General features: G+C 38.9%; 2 protein-coding genes across 6 annotated transcripts; both read left to right on the top strand.

Moving 5' to 3' along the window:
- The first annotated feature begins 682 nt into the window (after positions 1–682).
- Positions 683–17274, top strand: LOC109866210 (adhesion G protein-coupled receptor F5). Of its 5 annotated transcripts, XM_031800653.1 has the most exons (26): positions 686–830; positions 1514–1617; positions 1982–2030; positions 2698–2856; positions 3032–3199; positions 3328–3363; positions 3455–3613; positions 3747–3902; positions 4009–4044; positions 4238–4261; positions 5397–5453; positions 5586–5639; positions 5722–5816; positions 9103–9164; positions 9618–9730; positions 10099–10280; positions 10443–10613; positions 10765–12120; positions 12321–12362; positions 12471–12521; positions 12757–12817; positions 12934–15947; positions 16148–16189; positions 16298–16348; positions 16584–16644; positions 16761–17274. In XM_031800653.1, exons 2-22 carry the CDS (start codon positions 1516–1518, stop codon positions 12984–12986), a joined length of 3186 nt encoding a protein of 1061 aa, XP_031656513.1. In that variant the 5' UTR covers positions 686–830; positions 1514–1515; the 3' UTR covers positions 12987–15947; positions 16148–16189; positions 16298–16348; positions 16584–16644; positions 16761–17274. The 5 variants fall into 5 exon arrangements, with proteins under 5 accessions (XP_031656516.1, XP_031656517.1, XP_031656515.1 ...); XM_031800655.1 differs by lacking the exon at positions 4238–4261 and having other exon boundaries at positions 685–830; XM_031800656.1 differs by lacking the exons at positions 3328–3363; positions 3455–3613; positions 3747–3902 and having other exon boundaries at positions 683–830.
- A 529-nt stretch (positions 17275–17803) lies between these two features.
- LOC109886978 (adhesion G-protein coupled receptor F1-like) lies at positions 17804–21101 on the top strand. Its single transcript, XM_031800659.1, has 5 exons — positions 17804–19774; positions 19975–20016; positions 20125–20175; positions 20411–20471; positions 20588–21101. Exons 1-5 carry the CDS (start codon positions 18995–18997, stop codon positions 20638–20640), a joined length of 987 nt encoding a protein of 328 aa, XP_031656519.1. The 5' UTR covers positions 17804–18994; the 3' UTR covers positions 20641–21101.
- The last annotated feature ends 1722 nt before the right edge of the window (positions 21102–22823 follow it).

Below are 22823 nucleotides of genomic sequence, written 5' to 3' on the forward strand. Positions count from 1 at the left end.
TTTGCAGAACTCTAACTCAACATGATTTTACTCTGTTGTGTTTTAGGTGGTGAATTGTTGATTCTTTTTTTCACAATCTTCAAATAATACAGGGGGTTAGGAAAGCAAACACTTGGCCTGGGGTTGTCCAGTGGTCTTGTGCTGTGGTGGAATGTCTCCCCATTATGCTTGCACCAATCCAATGCTTTTAAACAAGGCCTTTTGTCTTTTAGCAGGCCGTCGTCATTGTAAATAAGGATTTGTTCTGAACTTATTTGCCTAATTAAATTAAAGGAAATAAATAAATAAATTGTGAACACTTCTGGATGAAGGGTATTGGAAAGCAGCCTATTTCTTTCCCCACTCTCCCATATATCAATTTGTCCCCCCAGTCCCCTCTTGCTATTAACACCTCAAAATACACCAAACCTGTAGTCACGTCCCTAATTCAACCTCCCTTTCACCCCCCAACCACCCCTTCCACTTTCTGAGTTCATCAGGCTAGCACTGGAGTAATATGATCACATTTTTGGATTCTAATCAAGATTCTGACTCAACTCAACTATGCTCTCACAGATCAAGGACAAAGAAGAGACGCCTAAACCTGTCAAGCAGGTGTCTTACACAGTGAGTGCCCTTATTATTTGTAATGACATGTTTTGATGTGGAATGTGGATAGCGAAAGGGATAGGGAAGATAACTAGTCAGTTGTACAACTCAATACATTCAACTGAAATGTCTCTTCCGTAAAAACCCAACCCTTCTGAATCAGAGTACAGTGGCAAATTGGCAAGAGACACACAGAAACCTTTTTGCTCTTCCATGAGAAGTCAATTGAGAGAGTCGGAGGGGTAAGATTATAATTGTACTTTCACATTTTATGTTGAAATGATGTCAATGATTTGATTGAGTTCGTTTGTAAGTGTGACCTTTCACAGGGTTCAGATATAAATTGAAATGTAATATTTTTTAAAGGTTTAACAATGTGAAAACAGAAGAGTAAATGAAGGACTCTTAGACAACATATGATGTTTGTGACACTGTGTCACAATTATCATAATAAGTAATCTTTCTCATCTCTTATATGTACATATGTAGTATACAGATCTAGGAGTGCATGCTATGTGCGTCATTTTGAACATGAAGTTCAGAGTAAATTGCATTTATTGCGATTGGATCAGTATGTACAGAAAAGATAAGTTAATATATTCACCAAAATGCAGCAGAGACGTGACCAACCATTTGGTCAGTCATATGTTTCCTTCTTCATCAGACCGCAACAATGTTCTTCTTAGCATTCCAATCAGGTTAATGAATATTACTAAGTAACATAATCAAGAAAACAGCCCACAAATACCTCAGCTGTCACCATAATTGGTGCTTATTTGGTTGTGTTTTATTGTATAATTTGTTTTGCAACCATGCTATCTCACAATCTGTACACCATCTGGTGTTCCATTGGGGAAAAATGTCAAATGTGTAATACTGACTGTATGATGTTTTGTTTTGTATATCTTATGCTATATTCATACAGATATGGCCTCACCAAAGACAGTTTGGTACTTAAGTGTCCTCTTGGTATTTTGCTCTAGTCTGGAAAAACAAGATTGCTTGGAAACTCCAAATGTAACATCAGAGGTAAGAGGCCAGTAAATAAACTTCAAACACTTCAAAAACGTAAAAAATAATTCACAAGGCTATATTTAGCAATGTCTGAGAACTACAATATTGTTTGAGCTACATATCTTTAGGTGTATGACTATTAACATAATATGTTTCAAAACAGATTTGTTTGTTTGTTCCATTGGTGCAACTACAGCATGTATACATTATAATTACACAAACAGCACAGTTGTGTAACTGTATCCACATTGTAATAACACTGCACATCCCTGTGTATCTACCAATTCAATAGATAAGGGGACTTTGAGTGTTAAAACACCTACTTCATTTGACGCAATGATACAAATCAATGTTTTCTGATTAAATCTATCTTTTCCAGGAATCACCCACTGATGGATCACAAGTTCCTTCTAGAGAAAAGCGAGAGGGTGAGTCAGCTGTTTTGTTTCGTTTTCACTTGGTCTGCTCAAACCTACGTTTCCACCCCCCAATGTGCTTGAATGTCACGCCCTGACCTTAGAGATCCTTTGAATTCTCTATTTTGGTTAGGTCAGGGTGTGACTAGGGTGGGCAATCTAGTTTTCCTATTTCTTTTTTTGGCCTGGTATGGTTCCCAATCAGAGGCAGCTGTCTATCGTTGTCTCTGATTGGGGATCATACTTAGGCAGCCTTTTGCCCACCTTAGTTTGTGGGATCTTGATTTTTGTATAGTTACTGTGTAGCCTGCAGAACATTACGTTCGTTTATATATATATATTTTTTTGGTGTTCATCTAATCAAGAATGATGTTCGCCTACCATGCTGCACCTTGGTCTCCTCATTCAAACGACGAGCGTAACATTGAAGGCACCCTAGAAAATAGATGGGTTTTTTTCTCACACAAATCCAAAACAAATATAACAATTTGCTTAGCAACTAACGTCGTTATTTATGTCACTGCTCTTTGCCATTGGATATTTGCTGTGTGGAGGACATTTGCTCTGTGCGGAATATTTGCTGTGTGCATGTTTTTATGTATATACATTTATTTTTATGGTCAACAAGAATTGTCCTTCGGGGACCATAAAGATCTCTTGAATTGAATTGTTTCCACAGTGACAGCAACCATCTATGAGAAAGTTGGTGAAGTTGAGTTTGACGTCTATAATATTCCACTTGAAATCATACATGACCTAAAGTCCTATGTGAAAAGTCTAACCTACCCCATCCTGATCTCCAGTGTGTTAAATGTAACAGACATAAACATTACTACTGGTAAGAGTTTTTAATTGTTATTTTTTTCTTCATTTTATGAAAGGTTCAAGACCTACAGGGCTCATGTGTTAGTAAAGGGTGTATTTTAAAAACTAACTTGGACGTTGTTGGTCTCAGAAGAAAACATTGTATCTCCATGTTGAGGATGTTCAATCCACTTCCCCTCCATTCACAGAATGCTCCTCAGACCCCAGTGGATTCAGGTGCAGGTGTGAGGACCAGTATAGTTGGTCATGTGACCAGTGTTCCTCCAATGTGTCCTGTGATGAGATCGTTGATGGCAAAACATGTGGATGTCTCAATAACTATCCTTCTGATGGAAAGTTCTGTCAGCCAATCACAAGTAACTATTTGATTCTCACATCCTCTTGGTGTTTGACATTGTGTTGTAGTTGTATGTAGTTGTTTTTGGCAACGTCTCCCAGCTGCATAGTTCTTCTTGGTGACACGTCTTTTACCTAATCCCAACAGATCTTACTGCTTGTCCAAGTCCAACTACTACAGCAGGTATTCCAAGAAGTTACTCTAGCAGTAGATTACATTTACTGAAAATAATAGACATGCTTGTCATGATTTATTCAATTGTAATTTTCCATAGAGCCATCAACCACTTATGGGGAAATTATTGAAATTGAGTTGGACATGACAGATATTTCAGCTACATTGATAGATGTACTTAGGGCAAGTGTGAGTGGCCTGACCTACCCTGTCCTGATCTCCAATGTGTTAAATGTAACGGACGTGAACTTCACTACTGGTAAGAGATTTGAGTTTTAATTCCTTGTACATTGTAAAATATATTCAACAACTGGTTCAGATATTTTCAAATAGTTGGTTTCACAGAAAACATTGATATGATGATGTTCAATCCACTCTCCTTTCATTCACAGCATGCTACCCAAACAGCACATGCAGATGTGAGGATCAGTATGGTTGGTCATGTGACCAGTGTCTCTCTTATGGGTCCTGTGACAACATCACTGATGACTCCTGTGGATGTATCAAAGCCATTCCTTCTTATGGACAGTTTTGTCAGCCAATCACAAGTAACTGTTTCCTTACCACCTCCACTGTGCTAGTTTAATCAATGTTTCTGTATTCGTTCAGCAACATTTAAACTCTAAGCTCACCCCTATCTACTTTACCACATAGATCTGACGGCTTGTACAACACCATCTCCAACACCAGGTATGAGACCGTTACTAATGAAAATGTAATTAACAACAGTGTTATTGTACTAATTAGAGTAAGATCAACTTGCCATGGTGTTATCCGTAGCTGTATATTTACTTGAGACCTACAGCTGTAAGCCAACAAGCTGTAAAACAGATTAGAGAACCAGCCAGCATCATAATCATCTCACATTTCTCTGCGTCCACAGCTTTTCCAGTAGAAGAGGAAACAAGTACTGGTTTTACACAATATTCGATGTATTTCAAATATATGTAACAGTGTCAAAAATATATGTAACAGTGTCAAAAATATATGTAACAGTGTCAAAAATATATGTAACAGTGTCAAAAATGGACAATTACAATTATTCTAACAATCAATCTTTATTTTGATGAATTAAAATCTTTATTTTGATGAATTGATTAATTATTGCAATAATGAAACTGTAGACCCCACACTCTTGAGTTTGTTGCAGAGAGCTTAACCTTCACAGAAACTGCTGGTTCTTATATAGCTGACACTAAAAATAGTCATGGCTGGTTCCACCCCTCCCAGGCAGATTGGGGGCCTGGTAAGCCACCTTGGGTTTATCTTGTGGTTATCTTGGGGCGGCAGCGTAGCTGCATGTTCAAATACCAGAGCTGACAAGGTACAAATCTGTCATTCTGCCCCTGAACAAGGCAGTTAACCCACTGTTCCTAGGCTGTCATTGAAAATAAGAATGTGTTCTTATCTGACTTGCCTAGTTAAGTAAAGGTAAAATAAATCAAATTAAATAAAACAATGAAATAAAATCTGCACCTGGTGTTGATTTTACCCCTAACCCGGATTAGTTTCACAGATGCCAGGATGATAAGGAATGAATATGGTTTTGTTCTTCTGCTCCAGGCTATCTCTATCTCGATTACACCCACCACATCTTGTCTATGGAATGCTAGCTGTAGATCAATTGTCAGCTCAAGCTATCTCTAGTGATCATACGCCCACAGCATTAGTAGAACAAAAATGTCTTACTATTTGTTAAGTATTAATATCAAACAAATCAGGTAAATACAAAGTTCTCTCACAATAGTTACTGTACATAACTACTCTGTTAATCAAAATGCAATCATTCAGTGATACACAGCAATGTCAGTAAAATGAATACTTTTACGCGTTAGTGCCAACAATAAAGCAGTCCACAGCAAGTTCAACAACTCCAACAACCCCCTCCAGTACAACATCAAAGAAACAAATCAATAATGTCATTTCATTGGACCTACGGTATTTCCTTGTGGTATTATTGAATCGAGTATCACCAATATTCCAGTTACACCAATATGTTAAATATAATGTTTTTATGTTCCACTGTGCCTCTTTGCCAACAGCAAAAAAGTACACAGAAAGTTCAACAACTACAACGACACCCTCCAGTACTACATCAAGTATACAAATCTATAATTTAATTTAATTTGACCTATTTCCTTGTTACATGTTTGAAAGAAGTTTGACATAACCAATATTCCAGTTACAGTAATGTGTTCAATATATTGTTTTTCTGTTCCACTGTGCCCTAGTACCAACAACAAAACAGTCAACAGCAAGTTCAGCAACTCCAACGACGACCTCTGGTACGAGACCTCAGTTATGCAAAAAAAAAAAATTTGAATTTCAACTTTCGCATTCTTATATTTTGTTATGTTTATGTTTTAGAAAACACACTGAACCTGCAATTTACTATGGACATCACCTTTGAGTCCAACTTTAATGATGCAAATAGTGCAATGTTCAAAGATATTGATCAAGCTGTGAGTATACTATTTTCCCTCATCCTTGTCAAAATGTCCATGTGCTGTAATGTAAAGTGTCAACCTGGACTCAGGGTTAGATGTAACATAGTAAACGGAAGTAGGTCTCACTCCATTTAGTGTGATACATGTTGTATTGTATGTATTAATTTGTGGATGTCTATTATTCATTTCACATGATATAGGACAAATTACAATTCACATGATACGTGACAAATTACAATTTGTTGTGGCTAACATTAGCTAGGTGGCTAGTTGGCAAATATTTGCGAAGCTAGGGTAATGTTAGGTTTAAGATTAACGTTCATGTTCAGATTAAGGTTAATGTTAGGGGAAGGGTTATCTAACATGCTAAGTAGTTGCAAAGTAGCTAAAAAAGTATTAAGTTGTTGCACAGTTGCTAATTAGCTAAAATGCAACAGTTGTCGATGATGTGATTTGAATATGACCCGACCAATCTCCTGTGTTTAAAGGGAAAGGAAAAGGGAAAGGGGAATACCTAGTCAGCTGTACAACTGAATGCTTCAACTGAATGCTTTCAACTGAAATGTGTCTCCCGCATTTAACCCAACCCCTCTATCTTAAAGGAAAAATCCACCTAAAACCACTCATTGCTTTAAAAATGTATCAATTGACCAATTCGGCACATTTGAGCAAACTTCTGGTAGACTTGATACAAAATATTGTGCAGTAATGTAGTTCTTCACTGGATCAGTGTGAAACTTTGCAGATACACTGCTTCCATCTGGTGGCAGAAACCGAGAAAATATTTACTCTTGCATTTCAAAGATGGAACAAAAATCAAAAAACAAACGCATGTTTTTTTGTTTGTATTATCTTTTATCAGATCTGTGTTATACTCACCTACACTCATTTCACATTTCACATTTCCACAAACTTCAGGGTTTCCTTTTAAATGTTATCAAGAATATGCACATCCTTGCTTCAAGTCGTGAGCTAGACAGTTAGATTTGGGTATGTCATTTTAGGAGAAAATTGAAAAGAAAGATTAAATCATTAATAGTGTTAAATAAAGTGACTGTGTTAAATATATAAAATATGAGAACAATATATTTGTGAACCAGTGATTCATTTTGGCGTTTTAATAAGGTTGGTAGCAACATGGAAAATCATTGTAGAAATCTGTTGCAGCTCAAGTCGACTACAAAATCCATAATGCAATGCACTCTCTGTGGGCTGGCTGGCTAGCTAGATAGCAAACGTAGCTACACACAATAATACCAAAGACATTATCAATATGTAACATAGCTAGTTAGCTGTAAAATCGCCTAAACAAACTGCACTGTCAGTTTAGGAGTCTACAATCTCAACATGTTTAACCTGCAGATATACTTTTGAAGTGATGGGAAGTGTTGCCTATGCTACGTCAATGGGCCACACGTTCAATGGGCCCATGAATCATGACATTTTGTACTCTCTAGTAAAATAGGCACTTTTCTCAATATATACACTGACTTTGAGAAGGGATTGCATGATGATTCGCTTAGCAACCGTGTGACGCAGCATGACAACGTGAATGTGATATCTTTGGCAACAGCACCATGCAATGCACCCTGGACTAAAGAGGCAGACCAATAGGGAAAATGTGCTAGAACGTCTGTAGAATTACACATTCCTCGAGGTATGAATATTGCAAAAATATGATCAATGGCTCATTCGAGAGAAGACATCCTCCCAAATTATTACATCGGCCAGTATTGAAATCTGACATGTGTTATAGACTTTTTCGCAATCTGAAAGTCATATTCCTATTAACTTCCAGGGTAGAAGGAACAATTTTATCATGGTGCTACGTCATACCGGACATATTTCTGCCTGCTTGAATGCCAATAACTCAGATAAACATGAAACAACCCAGGGAATAGATAGAACAACAGTCAGAGATGCACAAAAACAACAAAGCATTCAGAATGGGTGAACCTTTGCTGTAAACTGGGTGTACACTACACATGATTTTGGACCAGATTTAACTGTCCCAGAAAACACACTGGGCACACACATGTTGAATAAATGTTGTTTCCATGTAATTTCAGTGAAATTACGTTGAACCAACGTGGAATAGATGTTGAATTGACGTCTGTGCCCAGTGGAAAGTTTTTGAGATCGGAGACAAAATCCCCAAGTCGTTGCCTACTCGGGGCACGCGGCTGTCACCTACGCTCGTTTAATGTGAGCCGGTCAGAGACTCAATCTGAGGACTACCGATTCCATCATTGAGCCGTCCCAGACATCTCAATATTTTCAATCATTTGATTTTATCAGTGCAAAATCTGCAACGCTCTTGTAGTGTGAGATGTGCAACGACAAGTTTTAAGAACAGTGATCAGCAGTAACCAATGAGAGCTCGCCAGAGAAGAAACCAAAGATGATGACGTTGTGTTGCATCACTCTGAATGTGTAGACTCTCGAGCAAGAGCGATGACTATTACCAGTATGCATTTATAAATTGCCTTTACCAAAGCCAATGTGTCAAATCGTTACAGCTCTGAAGTTCACAAACAATGTTATTCAATTCAAAATGGATTGGCTAAATATTTTAACTCTGTATGACAAACATGAATGCCTGACTGAAAACGGTAATGAGGCTACTTTGAGCCACAGCTCGTTCTAGCAACGTTAACAATCTAATCACATCATCACATCATTGTTTTGGCGAGACAGTGTGATATAGAGAATCCTCACAACCAAGTGAAGAATATTGTAGTGTATGACCCCCCCATCTGTGCCTCATTGTTTAGTGTGCGCAACACTACTTTGTTAATGTGAGAGGCTCAGAGATGTTAGGATTTTGAAAGTCATGTCGTGTACGCCCAGCATTATGTAACCATTCCAAATATGATATATACTAATTAGAGTGTTACATGTATACATATATAAGTAGGATCTTATTTTGATCACCCTGTAGCAGGAGAACTTGTAGTATACATGTGGTTTGAAAAGGCTTCTGATGTTTTTACTTTACACATTTCAGACTTGTATAAACCCCTACAAAAATGTTCATTCATTATAATCCACATAATACTTCACATTTCCTGTTGACACAGGATTATTTTCCTGCTGTAGCAAACTGGCTAACATGAAGACCCTACATCTGTATGTTAAGTCTAGTCCTTGAAACCAGGTTGGAAGTGTTACCATCGTTTAATTTGATGAATCCATTCACCAACACGTTTCTGGTTTACTTCAGAGAGATTTCATTTCATGTCCTTTTCAAGTCTTTATTTTAAGTCACTGTTGATCAATAATGATCCACTGTTTCACACAGATCGTAGACATATATAAGAGAAACATGCGAGGCTTCATATCAGCAAAGTTAAATAGTTTAAAGTAAGTTTTGCCCCGGTGTTATTACCTCTATTCAAAATCTTTTACATTTTATGTTATTTAAAGCATTCATTTCATGTGCTAGTAATTTGAATATTCAACTACTAAATGTCTCCTTTAATTTAGCCAATTTCTCAACTTTCAGTATAATGTATAATTTCAATCCCTAGTGATTTTGAGGGATATATGGGCCCTAAAATAATTGTTGCACAAATGTAACGAATTGAAGGCTGCTAGGCAAAGCTGAAATGCTAACCATTTAAATTGTGGCACTCAATGTCCAATATAATAAACACATTTTCAGTATACGCCTCAGAGACAAGAGTATCCCTTCGAAATGAAAAGGACTTGGGGTTGATGTTATACAGTGTATCTATGGGCTATTTTTGCTAATGTACACATGCATGCTATTCATTTGTGGATATGTTTTCTGATATTTCTTTCTCACATGAATAGGAGTGGAAGTGTTATTGCAGATTTTACTGTTATAACAACAATTGTCGATAATGTGGAAATTGCAAAAGCAAAAGCGGATATTGTCTCAACACTTGGAGAAAAATATAAAATAAGTAAGTACTTGATTAGGTTAGTATTTGGTGGATTTGGTGGACCAAGTTAGTTATTACTTGTCCTGAAATACATTCAAAAAGTATTTAGATGAGTTTAAACTGTGGCAGCTGTACATGTCAGTTGATTTTAGATGAATTGTTCATTTTTTTATATGTCTGCTGTGCTTCAAAAATATTGTATCAAGAATAGCACTTAAATTTGCCTTCATGTAATTACATAATTCATGACATGTAATCTACAGTTTTAATATCTATAAAATTAAAATTCCAAATATTTGATCAAATATTGTATATTTATATATTTAAGGTGTATGTGGAGTAATCTTTTTCACATCATGATTTCACAAATCTTATTCTATTTCTATCAGAGTTTATCTGCTTGAATGATGCGATCTTTGGCAATGGACAAGTTAATGAAAAAGTTGTAGTTTACTGCAAACCGGATGAAGTGGGTCAGAAGACTGCCATTTGTCAAGGAAATGGCTCGTTTACAAATCGTGTGGACAACTGTGTCTTAACAGAAATTGATAAGCTATTTTCTTTATCTCAGGTAATATGTTAACATATTTACAATTTTCACTGGATATAAAATAATCTCTATATAAAAATAGTTTAGTAATGATGGTAATTCTTTGTTACAGTTCTGTGTCTAGCATCAATCCTGAAATACATTTGTATTTTATCTTTCTTTCATCACTTTAAATCCACACAGGCTTTAGTGGGGACTGGTCTTCCAGGCTTTTTGGAAAGACTCCGCAACAGCACTTTTAACCTCCTAGGTAGAATAGTTGCATCACCTGCAACTATTTCTACTGTTGTTAATATTCTTAAAAATGTTGCAAATGTGTCCCGAAGTACCCCAATAAACAAACCATTGATGACGGTATGTTGACATCAACAGTATCACTTTAAATCATTTTTAAAAATCTATTCAAAGATATTCTAATGCTAATGTATTATTAAACCCTACAGCATCATTTTCATTAGGATTTCAATAATCCTGTACTAATTCTGATTTCTATCTTGATCTCTAGAATTTCCTGGAAACGGCAGGTGTACTTACTTCAAATGGAGCAAAAGCCTCCTGGGATGTTCTAAACACCAACCTCACCAAAAACGAAAGCTCAGCCTTTCTGGGCACCATTGAAACACTTTCCAATTTCCTTACCGATGACTTTTTTGACATAGAAACGCCAAGCATTTTTTTAAACAAAACCACAGTCAACAACTCAATCAACAACTTATTCAATTTAAACTCGTCTGTTCTGATAGACATACCGGCATCTGAAGCTTCCTTCAATTCAATCACCATAATAACATTTGACTCCTTGGATAATGTTTTACCTGCGAGAAACAGTAGCAGTCTGAACAACAGTGTCAACACCATCAACGGAAAAGTGGTTCTGGTGAAGGTGAATGGCACAATCAAGAATGTGACGTTCAGTTTTGGCGTACTGAACAAGACACTGGCCAATCCTCAGTGTGTTTTCTGGAACTTCAACCTTTTTGACGGCCTTGGAGGATGGGATGATAAAGGATGTGAACTGCAGTCTGAAAAGAATGGCACTGTCACCTGTCACTGTAATCATCTGACCTCCTTCTCCATTTTGATGTCGCCTTCCATTCCAGCTGTGTTGCGTGTCGCTTTGGAATTTATCACTTACATTGGAGTTGGCATATCAATGGGTTGCTTGGTCGTGTGTCTCATCATTGAGATGTTGGTATGGAATGCTGTGACTGGAAACAACACATCTTACATGCGTCATGTCTCTATAGTGAACATCGCCGTTTCCCTTCTGATTGCTGACATTTGGTTCATTATTGGTGCAGCAATTTCCGACAATGAAAAAAAAGATCTACCTGCGTGTTCCACAGCAACATTTTTCATCCACTTTTTCTACCTGGCTCTGTTTTTCTGGATGTTGGTCTCAGGCCTTTTGCTGCTCTACCGGACTGTCATGGTGTTCTCTCACACGTCTAAACCAGCAATGCTGGCCATCAGTTTTTCTTTGGGCTATGGAGCTCCCCTCATCATTGCTGTCATAACTATCGCAGTGACAGCCCCAGGGAAACAATACATCAGAGATAATGATGGGGTTTGCTGGCTCAACTGGACAGAGTCAAAGGCCCTTCTGGCTTTTGTGATCCCTGCCCTGACCATAGTGGTCATCAACCTTTTGATCCTGATTGTGGTTCTGTTCAAAATGCTGAGGAGAGGTGTGAGGGATGTTACTCAGCCAGATGAGAAAAATGCTTTGGTGGTCATCGCCAGGTGTCTGGCCATTCTGACTCCCTTCTTTGGTACTACCTGGGGACTAGGAGTAGGAACCATGACTACACCAAACAATCTAGGAATCCATATTGTGTTTGCAATCTTCAATTCATTACAGGTATTTAACTTGGTTAAATAACACTAGTAACTAACTGGTCCTCAGTGAAATACAATTGACTTGAAAGATTTTTATTTATTTAAATGCATTAAATTCCCAATGGCATGTTATACTAAGTTAAGATTTGGATGAATGTTTACAATTACATGTACTGGACTATGGTGTAGTAATTCCATCCTTCACCATGTTATCATTCAAAGGGTTTGTTCATCTTGGTATTTGGAACACTTTTGGACAAAAAGGTATGTTCCTGACACACTTACTGATACCCCTCATATTACTATATATATTGGAATGTGCTTTGCTCTGACAATTAATATATTTGATGAACTCCTTGTCTGTGCTTTCAGATCCGGGAAGCTCTGACAGGAAGGTCACAAGTGTCCTCCAACCGCACAAGGGTAAGGGCTTTTTTCAAACCACACGGCTGCATAATATAGTATGATCATGTTTACAATTAAGTATAACTTGTTATAAATCTAAATGATTTGTTGCTGGCCACAACAGATTTATTACACTATTGTCTATGCTTACTCATATGACCATTTTATTGTATTTATCACTGTGTTGAACATGTCAGGAAGTTTACTACCTTTAAGCTAGTATTGAATGTTTTATATTATATTCTCGTTTCAGTCCACAAGTGCTGCAACATCATCGTCAAGTGGTTTGGGATTTTTCCGGATACGGAGGAGAAGTAAGTCTATAGTGTAAAGCAATACTCTTAGGCAATTGGGCACAACTTCCCATTAAGTTGCCCTTATTCTACAGTATGTAGTGCCATTGTTTGACCTATTGTTCCTACTGTTCCAGATGTTTTCAACGTTTCAGCAGCTCCAACATCCAGCACTACTGGTGCATCATAGACTTTCATCAACACTTAACTCAATGCAACAAATGTGATTATTATGAAATAATCTGACAATCAAAAGGTGTTGCCACACATCATCAGTTGACGCACTAGGTTACAGTAGCTAACACCTTGAGTGTGACCTTGAAGTGACTGCCACTAAGATCTGACCCCAACTCTCAGTGACGTCATTGGTGGTTATGTCTAACACAAAGCGATTCATTATGAACTATATGGTATTTGAACTTTTTATTGGGATTGTTGAGTATTGTATTGAAAAACATTATTCTTGTTTTTTGGGTGTGGGGGTGTTTAAATAAGAGTATTACTGTTAATGGATTAATCAGCTAACATGAAGAATGGAGATTGTTTCAGAAATAACACATTACATTCTCTCTTTGAAAAATTCACTGTTCATTTAGTCACAATTTATATTAAGTTGAATAAACATGTAAAAGGTCTAAGACCAGTAGTGTCTATGTGGAGTCTAAGACCAGTGGTGTCTATGTGGAGTCTAAAACAAGTGGTGTCTATGTGGAGTCTAAGACCAGTGGTGTCTATGTGGAGTCTAAAACCAGTGGTGTCTATGTGGAGTCTAAGACCAGTGGTGTCTATGTGGAGTCTAAGACCAGTGGTGTCTATGTGGAGTCTAAGACCAGTGGTGTCTATGTGGAGTCTAAGACCAGTGGTGTCTATGTGGAGTCTAAGACCAGTGGTGTAAAGCACTTAAGAACAAATACTTTACAGTACTACTTAAGTCATTTTATGGGGTATCTGTACATTACTTTACTATTGATATTTTTGACAAATGTAACTTTTACTTCACTACATTCCTAAAGAAAATAATGTACTTATTACTCTATACATTTTCCCTGACACCCAAAAGTTCTCGTTACACGTTGAATGCTTAGCAGGACAGAAAATTTGGACAATTCACACACTTATCAAGAGAACACATGGTCATCCCTACTGCCTCTGATCTGGCAGACTCACTAAACACAAATGCATTGTTTGTAATTGATGTCTTAGTGTTGGAGTGTACCCCTGGCTGTCTTTACATTTTTTTTTTAAATGCAGGAATTGCCGTAGAGCGCAGTGACAGAATTGTGTCAAGGCACAGATCTGGGGAAGCGTACCAAAAGATTTCAGCAGCATTGAAGATCACTAAGAACACAGTTGCTTCCATCATTCTTCAATGGAAGAAGATTGGAACCACCAAGACTTTTCTTAGAGCTGGCCATCTGGCCAAACTGAGCAATCAGGGGAGAAGAGCCTTGGTCAGGGAGGTGACCAAGAACCACAAAGCCTCTTAGATTTGTGAAATCATGATGTGCAATATGCTGCCACCACCATGCTTCCACGGGTGATGAGAGGTTTTGGGTTTGCGCCAGACATAGCGTTTTCCTTGATGACTAAAAAGCTCAATTGTAGTCTCATCTGACCAGAGTACCTTCTTCCATATGTTTGGGGAGTCTCCCACATGACTTTAGGCAAACACCAAACGTGTTTGCTTATTTTTTCCGGCCACTCTTCCATGAAGCCCAGCACTGTGGAGTGTACTGCTATAGGGGGTCCTATGGACAGATACTCCATTCTCCGCTGTGGAGCCTTGCAGCTCCTTCAGGGTTATCTTTGATCAAATCAAATCAAATTTATTTATATAGCCCTTCGTACATCAGCTGATATCTCAAAGTGCTGTACAGAAACCCAGCCTAAAACCCCAAACAGCAAGCAATGCAGGTGTAGAAGCACGGTGGCTAGGAAAAACTCCCTAGAAAGGCCAAGCATTTTTTTAAACAAAACCACAGTCAACAACTCAATCAACAACTTATTCAATTTAAACTCGTCTGTTCTGATAGACATACCGGCATCTGAAGCTTCCTTCAATTCAATCACCATAATAACATTTGACTCCTTGGATAATGTTTTACCTGCGAGAAACAGTAGCAGTCTGAACAACAGTGTCAACACCATCAACGGAAAAGTGGTTCTGGTGAAGGTGAATGGCACAATCAAGAATGTGACGTTCAGTTTTGGCGTACTGAACAAGACACTGGCCAATCCTCAGTGTGTTTTCTGGAACTTCAACCTTTTTGACGGCCTTGGAGGATGGGATGATAAAGGATGTGAACTGCAGTCTGAAAAGAATGGCACTGTCACCTGTCACTGTAATCATCTGACCTCCTTCTCCATTTTGATGTCGCCTTCCATTCCAGCTGTGTTGCGTGTCGCTTTGGAATTTATCACTTACATTGGAGTTGGCATATCAATGGGTTGCTTGGTCGTGTGTCTCATCATTGAGATGTTGGTATGGAATGCTGTGACTGGAAACAACACATCTTACATGCGTCATGTCTCTATAGTGAACATCGCCGTTTCCCTTCTGATTGCTGACATTTGGTTCATTATTGGTGCAGCAATTTCCGACAATGAAAAAAAAGATCTACCTGCGTGTTCCACAGCAACATTTTTCATCCACTTTTTCTACCTGGCTCTGTTTTTCTGGATGTTGGTCTCAGGCCTTTTGCTGCTCTACCGGACTGTCATGGTGTTCTCTCACACGTCTAAACCAGCAATGCTGGCCATCAGTTTTTCTTTGGGCTATGGAGCTCCCCTCATCATTGCTGTCATAACTATCGCAGTGACAGCCCCAGGGAAACAATACATCAGAGATAATGATGGGGTTTGCTGGCTCAACTGGACAGAGTCAAAGGCCCTTCTGGCTTTTGTGATCCCTGCCCTGACCATAGTGGTCATCAACCTTTTGATCCTGATTGTGGTTCTGTTCAAAATGCTGAGGAGAGGTGTGAGGGATGTTACTCAGCCAGATGAGAAAAATGCTTTGGTGGTCATCGCCAGGTGTCTGGCCATTCTGACTCCCTTCTTTGGTACTACCTGGGGACTAGGAGTAGGAACCATGACTACACCAAACAATCTAGGAATCCATATTGTGTTTGCAATCTTCAATTCATTACAGGTATTTAACTTGGTTAAATAACACTAGTAACTAACTGGTCCTCAGTGAAATACAATTGACTTGAAAGATTTTTATTTATTTAAATGCATTAAATTCCCAATGGCATGTTATACTAAGTTAAGATTTGGATGAATGTTTACAATTACATGTACTGGACTATGGTGTAGTAATTCCATCCTTCACCATGTTATCATTCAAAGGGTTTGTTCATCTTGGTATTTGGAACACTTTTGGACAAAAAGGTATGTTCCTGACACACTTACTGATACCCCTCATATTACTATATATATTGGAATGTGCTTTGCTCTGACAATTAATATATTTGATGAACTCCTTGTCTGTGCTTTCAGATCCGGGAAGCTCTGACAGGAAGGTCACAAGTGTCCTCCAACCGCACAAGGGTAAGGGCTTTTTTCAAACCACACGGCTGCATAATATAGTATGATCATGTTTACAATTAAGTATAACTTGTTATAAATCTAAATGATTTGTTGCTGGCCACAACAGATTTATTACACTATTGTCTATGCTTACTCATATGACCATTTTATTGTATTTATCACTGTGTTGAACATGTCAGGAAGTTTACTACCTTTAAGCTAGTATTGAATGTTTTATATTATATTCTCGTTTCAGTCCACAAGTGCTGCAACATCATCGTCAAGTGGTTTGGGATTTTTCCGGATACGGAGGAGAAGTAAGTCTATAGTGTAAAGCAATACTCTTAGGCAATTGGGCACAACTTCCCATTAAGTTGCCCTTATTCTACAGTATGTAGTGCCATTGTTTGACCTATTGTTCCTACTGTTCCAGATGTTTTCAACGTTTCAGCAGCTCCAACATCCAGCACTACTGGTGCATCATAGACTTTCATCAACACTTAACTCAATGCAACAAATGTGATTATTATGAAATAATCTGACAATCAAAAGGTGTTGCCACACATCATCAGTTGACGCACTAGGTTACAGTAGCTAACACCTTGAGTGTGACCTTGAAGTGACTGCCACTAAGATCTGACCCCAACTCTCAGTGACGTCATTGGTGGTTATGTCTAACACAAAGCGATTCATTATGAACTATATGGTATTTGAACTTTTTATTGGGATTGTTGAGTATTGTATTGAAAAACATTATTCTTGTTTTTTGGGTGTGGGGGTGTTTAAATAAGAGTATTACTGTTAATGGATTAATCAGCTAACATGAAGAATGGAGATTGTTTCAGAAATAACACATTACATTCTCTCTTTGAAAAATTCACTGTTCATTTAGTCACAATTTATATTAAGTTGAATAAACATGTAAAAGGTCTAAGACCAGTAGTGTCTATGTGGAGTCTAAGACCAGTGGTGTCTATGTGGAGTCTAAAACAAGTGGTGTCTATGTGGAGTCTAAGACCAGTGGTGTCTATGTGGAGTCTAAAACCAGTGGTGTCTATGTGGAGTCTAAGACCAGTGGTGTCTATGTGGAGTCTAAGACCAGTGGTGTCTATGTGGAGTCTAAGACCAGTGGTGTCTATGTGGAGTCTAAGACCAGTGGTGTCTATGTGGAGTCTAAGACCAGTGGTGTAAAGCACTTAAGAACAAATACTTTACAGTACTACTTAAGTCATTTTATGGGGTATCTGTACATTACTTTACTATTGATATTTTTGACAAATGTAACTTTTACTTCACTACATTCCTAAAGAAAATAATGTACTTATTACTCTATACATTTTCCCTGACACCCAAAAGTTCTCGTTACACGTTGAATGCTTAGCAGGACAGAAAATTTGGACAATTCACACACTTATCAAGAGAACACATGGTCATCCCTACTGCCTCTGATCTGGCAGACTCACTAAACACAAATGCATTGTTTGTAATTGATGTCTTAGTGTTGGAGTGTACCCCTGGCTGTCTTTACATTTTTTTTTTAAATGCAGGAATTGCCGTAGAGCGCAGTGACAGAATTGTGTCAAGGCACAGATCTGGGGAAGCGTACCAAAAGATTTCAGCAGCATTGAAGATCACTAAGAACACAGTTGCTTCCATCATTCTTCAATGGAAGAAGATTGGAACCACCAAGACTTTTCTTAGAGCTGGCCATCTGGCCAAACTGAGCAATCAGGGGAGAAGAGCCTTGGTCAGGGAGGTGACCAAGAACCACAAAGCCTCTTAGATTTGTGAAATCATGATGTGCAATATGCTGCCACCACCATGCTTCCACGGGTGATGAGAGGTTTTGGGTTTGCGCCAGACATAGCGTTTTCCTTGATGACTAAAAAGCTCAATTGTAGTCTCATCTGACCAGAGTACCTTCTTCCATATGTTTGGGGAGTCTCCCACATGACTTTAGGCAAACACCAAACGTGTTTGCTTATTTTTTCCGGCCACTCTTCCATGAAGCCCAGCACTGTGGAGTGTACTGCTATAGGGGGTCCTATGGACAGATACTCCATTCTCCGCTGTGGAGCCTTGCAGCTCCTTCAGGGTTATCTTTGATCAAATCAAATCAAATTTATTTATATAGCCCTTCGTACATCAGCTGATATCTCAAAGTGCTGTACAGAAACCCAGCCTAAAACCCCAAACAGCAAGCAATGCAGGTGTAGAAGCACGGTGGCTAGGAAAAACTCCCTAGAAAGGCCAAGCATTTTTTTAAACAAAACCACAGTCAACAACTCAATCAACAACTTATTCAATTTAAACTCGTCTGTTCTGATAGACATACCGGCATCTGAAGCTTCCTTCAATTCAATCACCATAATAACATTTGACTCCTTGGATAATGTTTTACCTGCGAGAAACAGTAGCAGTCTGAACAACAGTGTCAACACCATCAACGGAAAAGTGGTTCTGGTGAAGGTGAATGGCACAATCAAGAATGTGACGTTCAGTTTTGGCGTACTGAACAAGACACTGGCCAATCCTCAGTGTGTTTTCTGGAACTTCAACCTTTTTGACGGCCTTGGAGGATGGGATGATAAAGGATGTGAACTGCAGTCTGAAAAGAATGGCACTGTCACCTGTCACTGTAATCATCTGACCTCCTTCTCCATTTTGATGTCGCCTTCCATTCCAGCTGTGTTGCGTGTCGCTTTGGAATTTATCACTTACATTGGAGTTGGCATATCAATGGGTTGCTTGGTCGTGTGTCTCATCATTGAGATGTTGGTATGGAATGCTGTGACTGGAAACAACACATCTTACATGCGTCATGTCTCTATAGTGAACATCGCCGTTTCCCTTCTGATTGCTGACATTTGGTTCATTATTGGTGCAGCAATTTCCGACAATGAAAAAAAAGATCTACCTGCGTGTTCCACAGCAACATTTTTCATCCACTTTTTCTACCTGGCTCTGTTTTTCTGGATGTTGGTCTCAGGCCTTTTGCTGCTCTACCGGACTGTCATGGTGTTCTCTCACACGTCTAAACCAGCAATGCTGGCCATCAGTTTTTCTTTGGGCTATGGAGCTCCCCTCATCATTGCTGTCATAACTATCGCAGTGACAGCCCCAGGGAAACAATACATCAGAGATAATGATGGGGTTTGCTGGCTCAACTGGACAGAGTCAAAGGCCCTTCTGGCTTTTGTGATCCCTGCCCTGACCATAGTGGTCATCAACCTTTTGATCCTGATTGTGGTTCTGTTCAAAATGCTGAGGAGAGGTGTGAGGGATGTTACTCAGCCAGATGAGAAAAATGCTTTGGTGGTCATCGCCAGGTGTCTGGCCATTCTGACTCCCTTCTTTGGTACTACCTGGGGACTAGGAGTAGGAACCATGACTACACCAAACAATCTAGGAATCCATATTGTGTTTGCAATCTTCAATTCATTACAGGTATTTAACTTGGTTAAATAACACTAGTAACTAACTGGTCCTCAGTGAAATACAATTGACTTGAAAGATTTTTATTTATTTAAATGCATTAAATTCCCAATGGCATGTTATACTAAGTTAAGATTTGGATGAATGTTTACAATTACATGTACTGGACTATGGTGTAGTAATTCCATCCTTCACCATGTTATCATTCAAAGGGTTTGTTCATCTTGGTATTTGGAACACTTTTGGACAAAAAGGTATGTTCCTGACACACTTACTGATACCCCTCATATTACTATATATATTGGAATGTGCTTTGCTCTGACAATTAATATATTTGATGAACTCCTTGTCTGTGCTTTCAGATCCGGGAAGCTCTGACAGGAAGGTCACAAGTGTCCTCCAACCGCACAAGGGTAAGGGCTTTTTTCAAACCACACGGCTGCATAATATAGTATGATCATGTTTACAATTAAGTATAACTTGTTATAAATCTAAATGATTTGTTGCTGGCCACAACAGATTTATTACACTATTGTCTATGCTTACTCATATGACCATTTTATTGTATTTATCACTGTGTTGAACATGTCAGGAAGTTTACTACCTTTAAGCTAGTATTGAATGTTTTATATTATATTCTCGTTTCAGTCCACAAGTGCTGCAACATCATCGTCAAGTGGTTTGGGATTTTTCCGGATACGGAGGAGAAGTAAGTCTATAGTGTAAAGCAATACTCTTAGGCAATTGGGCACAACTTCCCATTAAGTTGCCCTTATTCTACAGTATGTAGTGCCATTGTTTGACCTATTGTTCCTACTGTTCCAGATGTTTTCAACGTTTCAGCAGCTCCAACATCCAGCACTACTGGTGCATCATAGACTTTCATCAACACTTAACTCAATGCAACAAATGTGATTATTATGAAATAATCTGACAATCAAAAGGTGTTGCCACACATCATCAGTTGACGCACTAGGTTACAGTAGCTAACACCTTGAGTGTGACCTTGAAGTGACTGCCACTAAGATCTGACCCCAACTCTCAGTGACGTCATTGGTGGTTATGTCTAACACAAAGCGATTCATTATGAACTATATGGTATTTGAACTTTTTATTGGGATTGTTGAGTATTGTATTGAAAAACATTATTCTTGTTTTTTGGGTGTGGGGGTGTTTAAATAAGAGTATTACTGTTAATGGATTAATCAGCTAACATGAAGAATGGAGATTGTTTCAGAAATAACACATTACATTCTCTCTTTGAAAAATTCACTGTTCATTTAGTCACAATTTATATTAAGTTGAATAAACATGTAAAAGGTCTAAGACCAGTAGTGTCTATGTGGAGTCTAAGACCAGTGGTGTCTATGTGGAGTCTAAAACAAGTGGTGTCTATGTGGAGTCTAAGACCAGTGGTGTCTATGTGGAGTCTAAAACCAGTGGTGTCTATGTGGAGTCTAAGACCAGTGGTGTCTATGTGGAGTCTAAGACCAGTGGTGTCTATGTGGAGTCTAAGACCAGTGGTGTCTATGTGGAGTCTAAGACCAGTGGTGTCTATGTGGAGTCTAAGACCAGTGGTGTAAAGCACTTAAGAACAAATACTTTACAGTACTACTTAAGTCATTTTATGGGGTATCTGTACATTACTTTACTATTGATATTTTTGACAAATGTAACTTTTACTTCACTACATTCCTAAAGAAAATAATGTACTTATTACTCTATACATTTTCCCTGACACCCAAAAGTTCTCGTTACACGTTGAATGCTTAGCAGGACAGAAAATTTGGACAATTCACACACTTATCAAGAGAACACATGGTCATCCCTACTGCCTCTGATCTGGCAGACTCACTAAACACAAATGCATTGTTTGTAATTGATGTCTTAGTGTTGGAGTGTACCCCTGGCTGTCTTTACATTTTTTTTTTAAATGCAGGAATTGCCGTAGAGCGCAGTGACAGAATTGTGTCAAGGCACAGATCTGGGGAAGCGTACCAAAAGATTTCAGCAGCATTGAAGATCACTAAGAACACAGTTGCTTCCATCATTCTTCAATGGAAGAAGATTGGAACCACCAAGACTTTTCTTAGAGCTGGCCATCTGGCCAAACTGAGCAATCAGGGGAGAAGAGCCTTGGTCAGGGAGGTGACCAAGAACCACAAAGCCTCTTAGATTTGTGAAATCATGATGTGCAATATGCTGCCACCACCATGCTTCCACGGGTGATGAGAGGTTTTGGGTTTGCGCCAGACATAGCGTTTTCCTTGATGACTAAAAAGCTCAATTGTAGTCTCATCTGACCAGAGTACCTTCTTCCATATGTTTGGGGAGTCTCCCACATGACTTTAGGCAAACACCAAACGTGTTTGCTTATTTTTTCCGGCCACTCTTCCATGAAGCCCAGCACTGTGGAGTGTACTGCTATAGGGGGTCCTATGGACAGATACTCCATTCTCCGCTGTGGAGCCTTGCAGCTCCTTCAGGGTTATCTTTGATCAAATCAAATCAAATTTATTTATATAGCCCTTCGTACATCAGCTGATATCTCAAAGTGCTGTACAGAAACCCAGCCTAAAACCCCAAACAGCAAGCAATGCAGGTGTAGAAGCACGGTGGCTAGGAAAAACTCCCTAGAAAGGCCAATACCTAGGAAGAAACCTAGAGAGGAACCAGGCTATGTGGGGTGGCCAGTCCTCTTCTGGCTGTGCCGGGTGGAGATTATAACAGAACATGGCCAAGATGTTCAAATGTTCATAAATGACCAGCATGGTCGAATAATAATAAGGCAGAACAGTTGAAACTGGAGCAGCAGCACAGTCAGGTGGAAGTTGAAACTGGAGCAGCAGCATGGCCAGGTGGACTGGGGACAGCAAGGAGTCATCATGTCAGGTAGTCCTGGGGCATGGTCCTAGGGCTCAGGTCAGTTGAAACTGGAACAGCAGCATGGCCAGGTGGACTGGGGACAGCAAGGAGTCATCATGTCAGGTAGTCCTGGGGCATGGTCCTAGGGCTCAGGTCCTCCGAGAGAGAGAAAGAAAGAGAGAAGGAGAGAATTAGA

This window comes from Oncorhynchus kisutch, linkage group LG21 (genome assembly GCF_002021735.2).
Source record: "Oncorhynchus kisutch isolate 150728-3 linkage group LG21, Okis_V2, whole genome shotgun sequence".
NCBI lineage: Eukaryota > Metazoa > Chordata > Actinopteri > Salmoniformes > Salmonidae > Oncorhynchus > Oncorhynchus kisutch.

What these genes read in the sequence shown, in the direction of transcription:
- LOC109866210 (XM_031800654.1), top strand. Translation starts at nt 1,516, where the DNA reads ATGGCCTCACCAAAGACAGTTTGGTACTTAAGTGTCCTCTTGGTATTT. An exon ending in TTCTAGAGAAAAGCGAGAGG is followed by an intron (nt 2,031 to 2,697) that starts GTGAGTCAGCTG and finishes TTGTTTCCACAG; the next exon opens with TGACAGCAACCATCTATGAG. An exon ending in GTTCTGTCAGCCAATCACAA is followed by an intron (nt 3,200 to 3,327) that starts GTAACTATTTGA and finishes TAATCCCAACAG; the next exon opens with ATCTTACTGCTTGTCCAAGT.
- LOC109886978 (XM_031800659.1), top strand. Translation starts at nt 18,995, where the DNA reads ATGTCGCCTTCCATTCCAGCTGTGTTGCGTGTCGCTTTGGAATTTATC. An exon ending in GAACACTTTTGGACAAAAAG is followed by an intron (nt 20,017 to 20,124) that starts GTATGTTCCTGA and finishes CTGTGCTTTCAG; the next exon opens with ATCCGGGAAGCTCTGACAGG. An exon ending in TGTCCTCCAACCGCACAAGG is followed by an intron (nt 20,176 to 20,410) that starts GTAAGGGCTTTT and finishes TTCTCGTTTCAG; the next exon opens with TCCACAAGTGCTGCAACATC.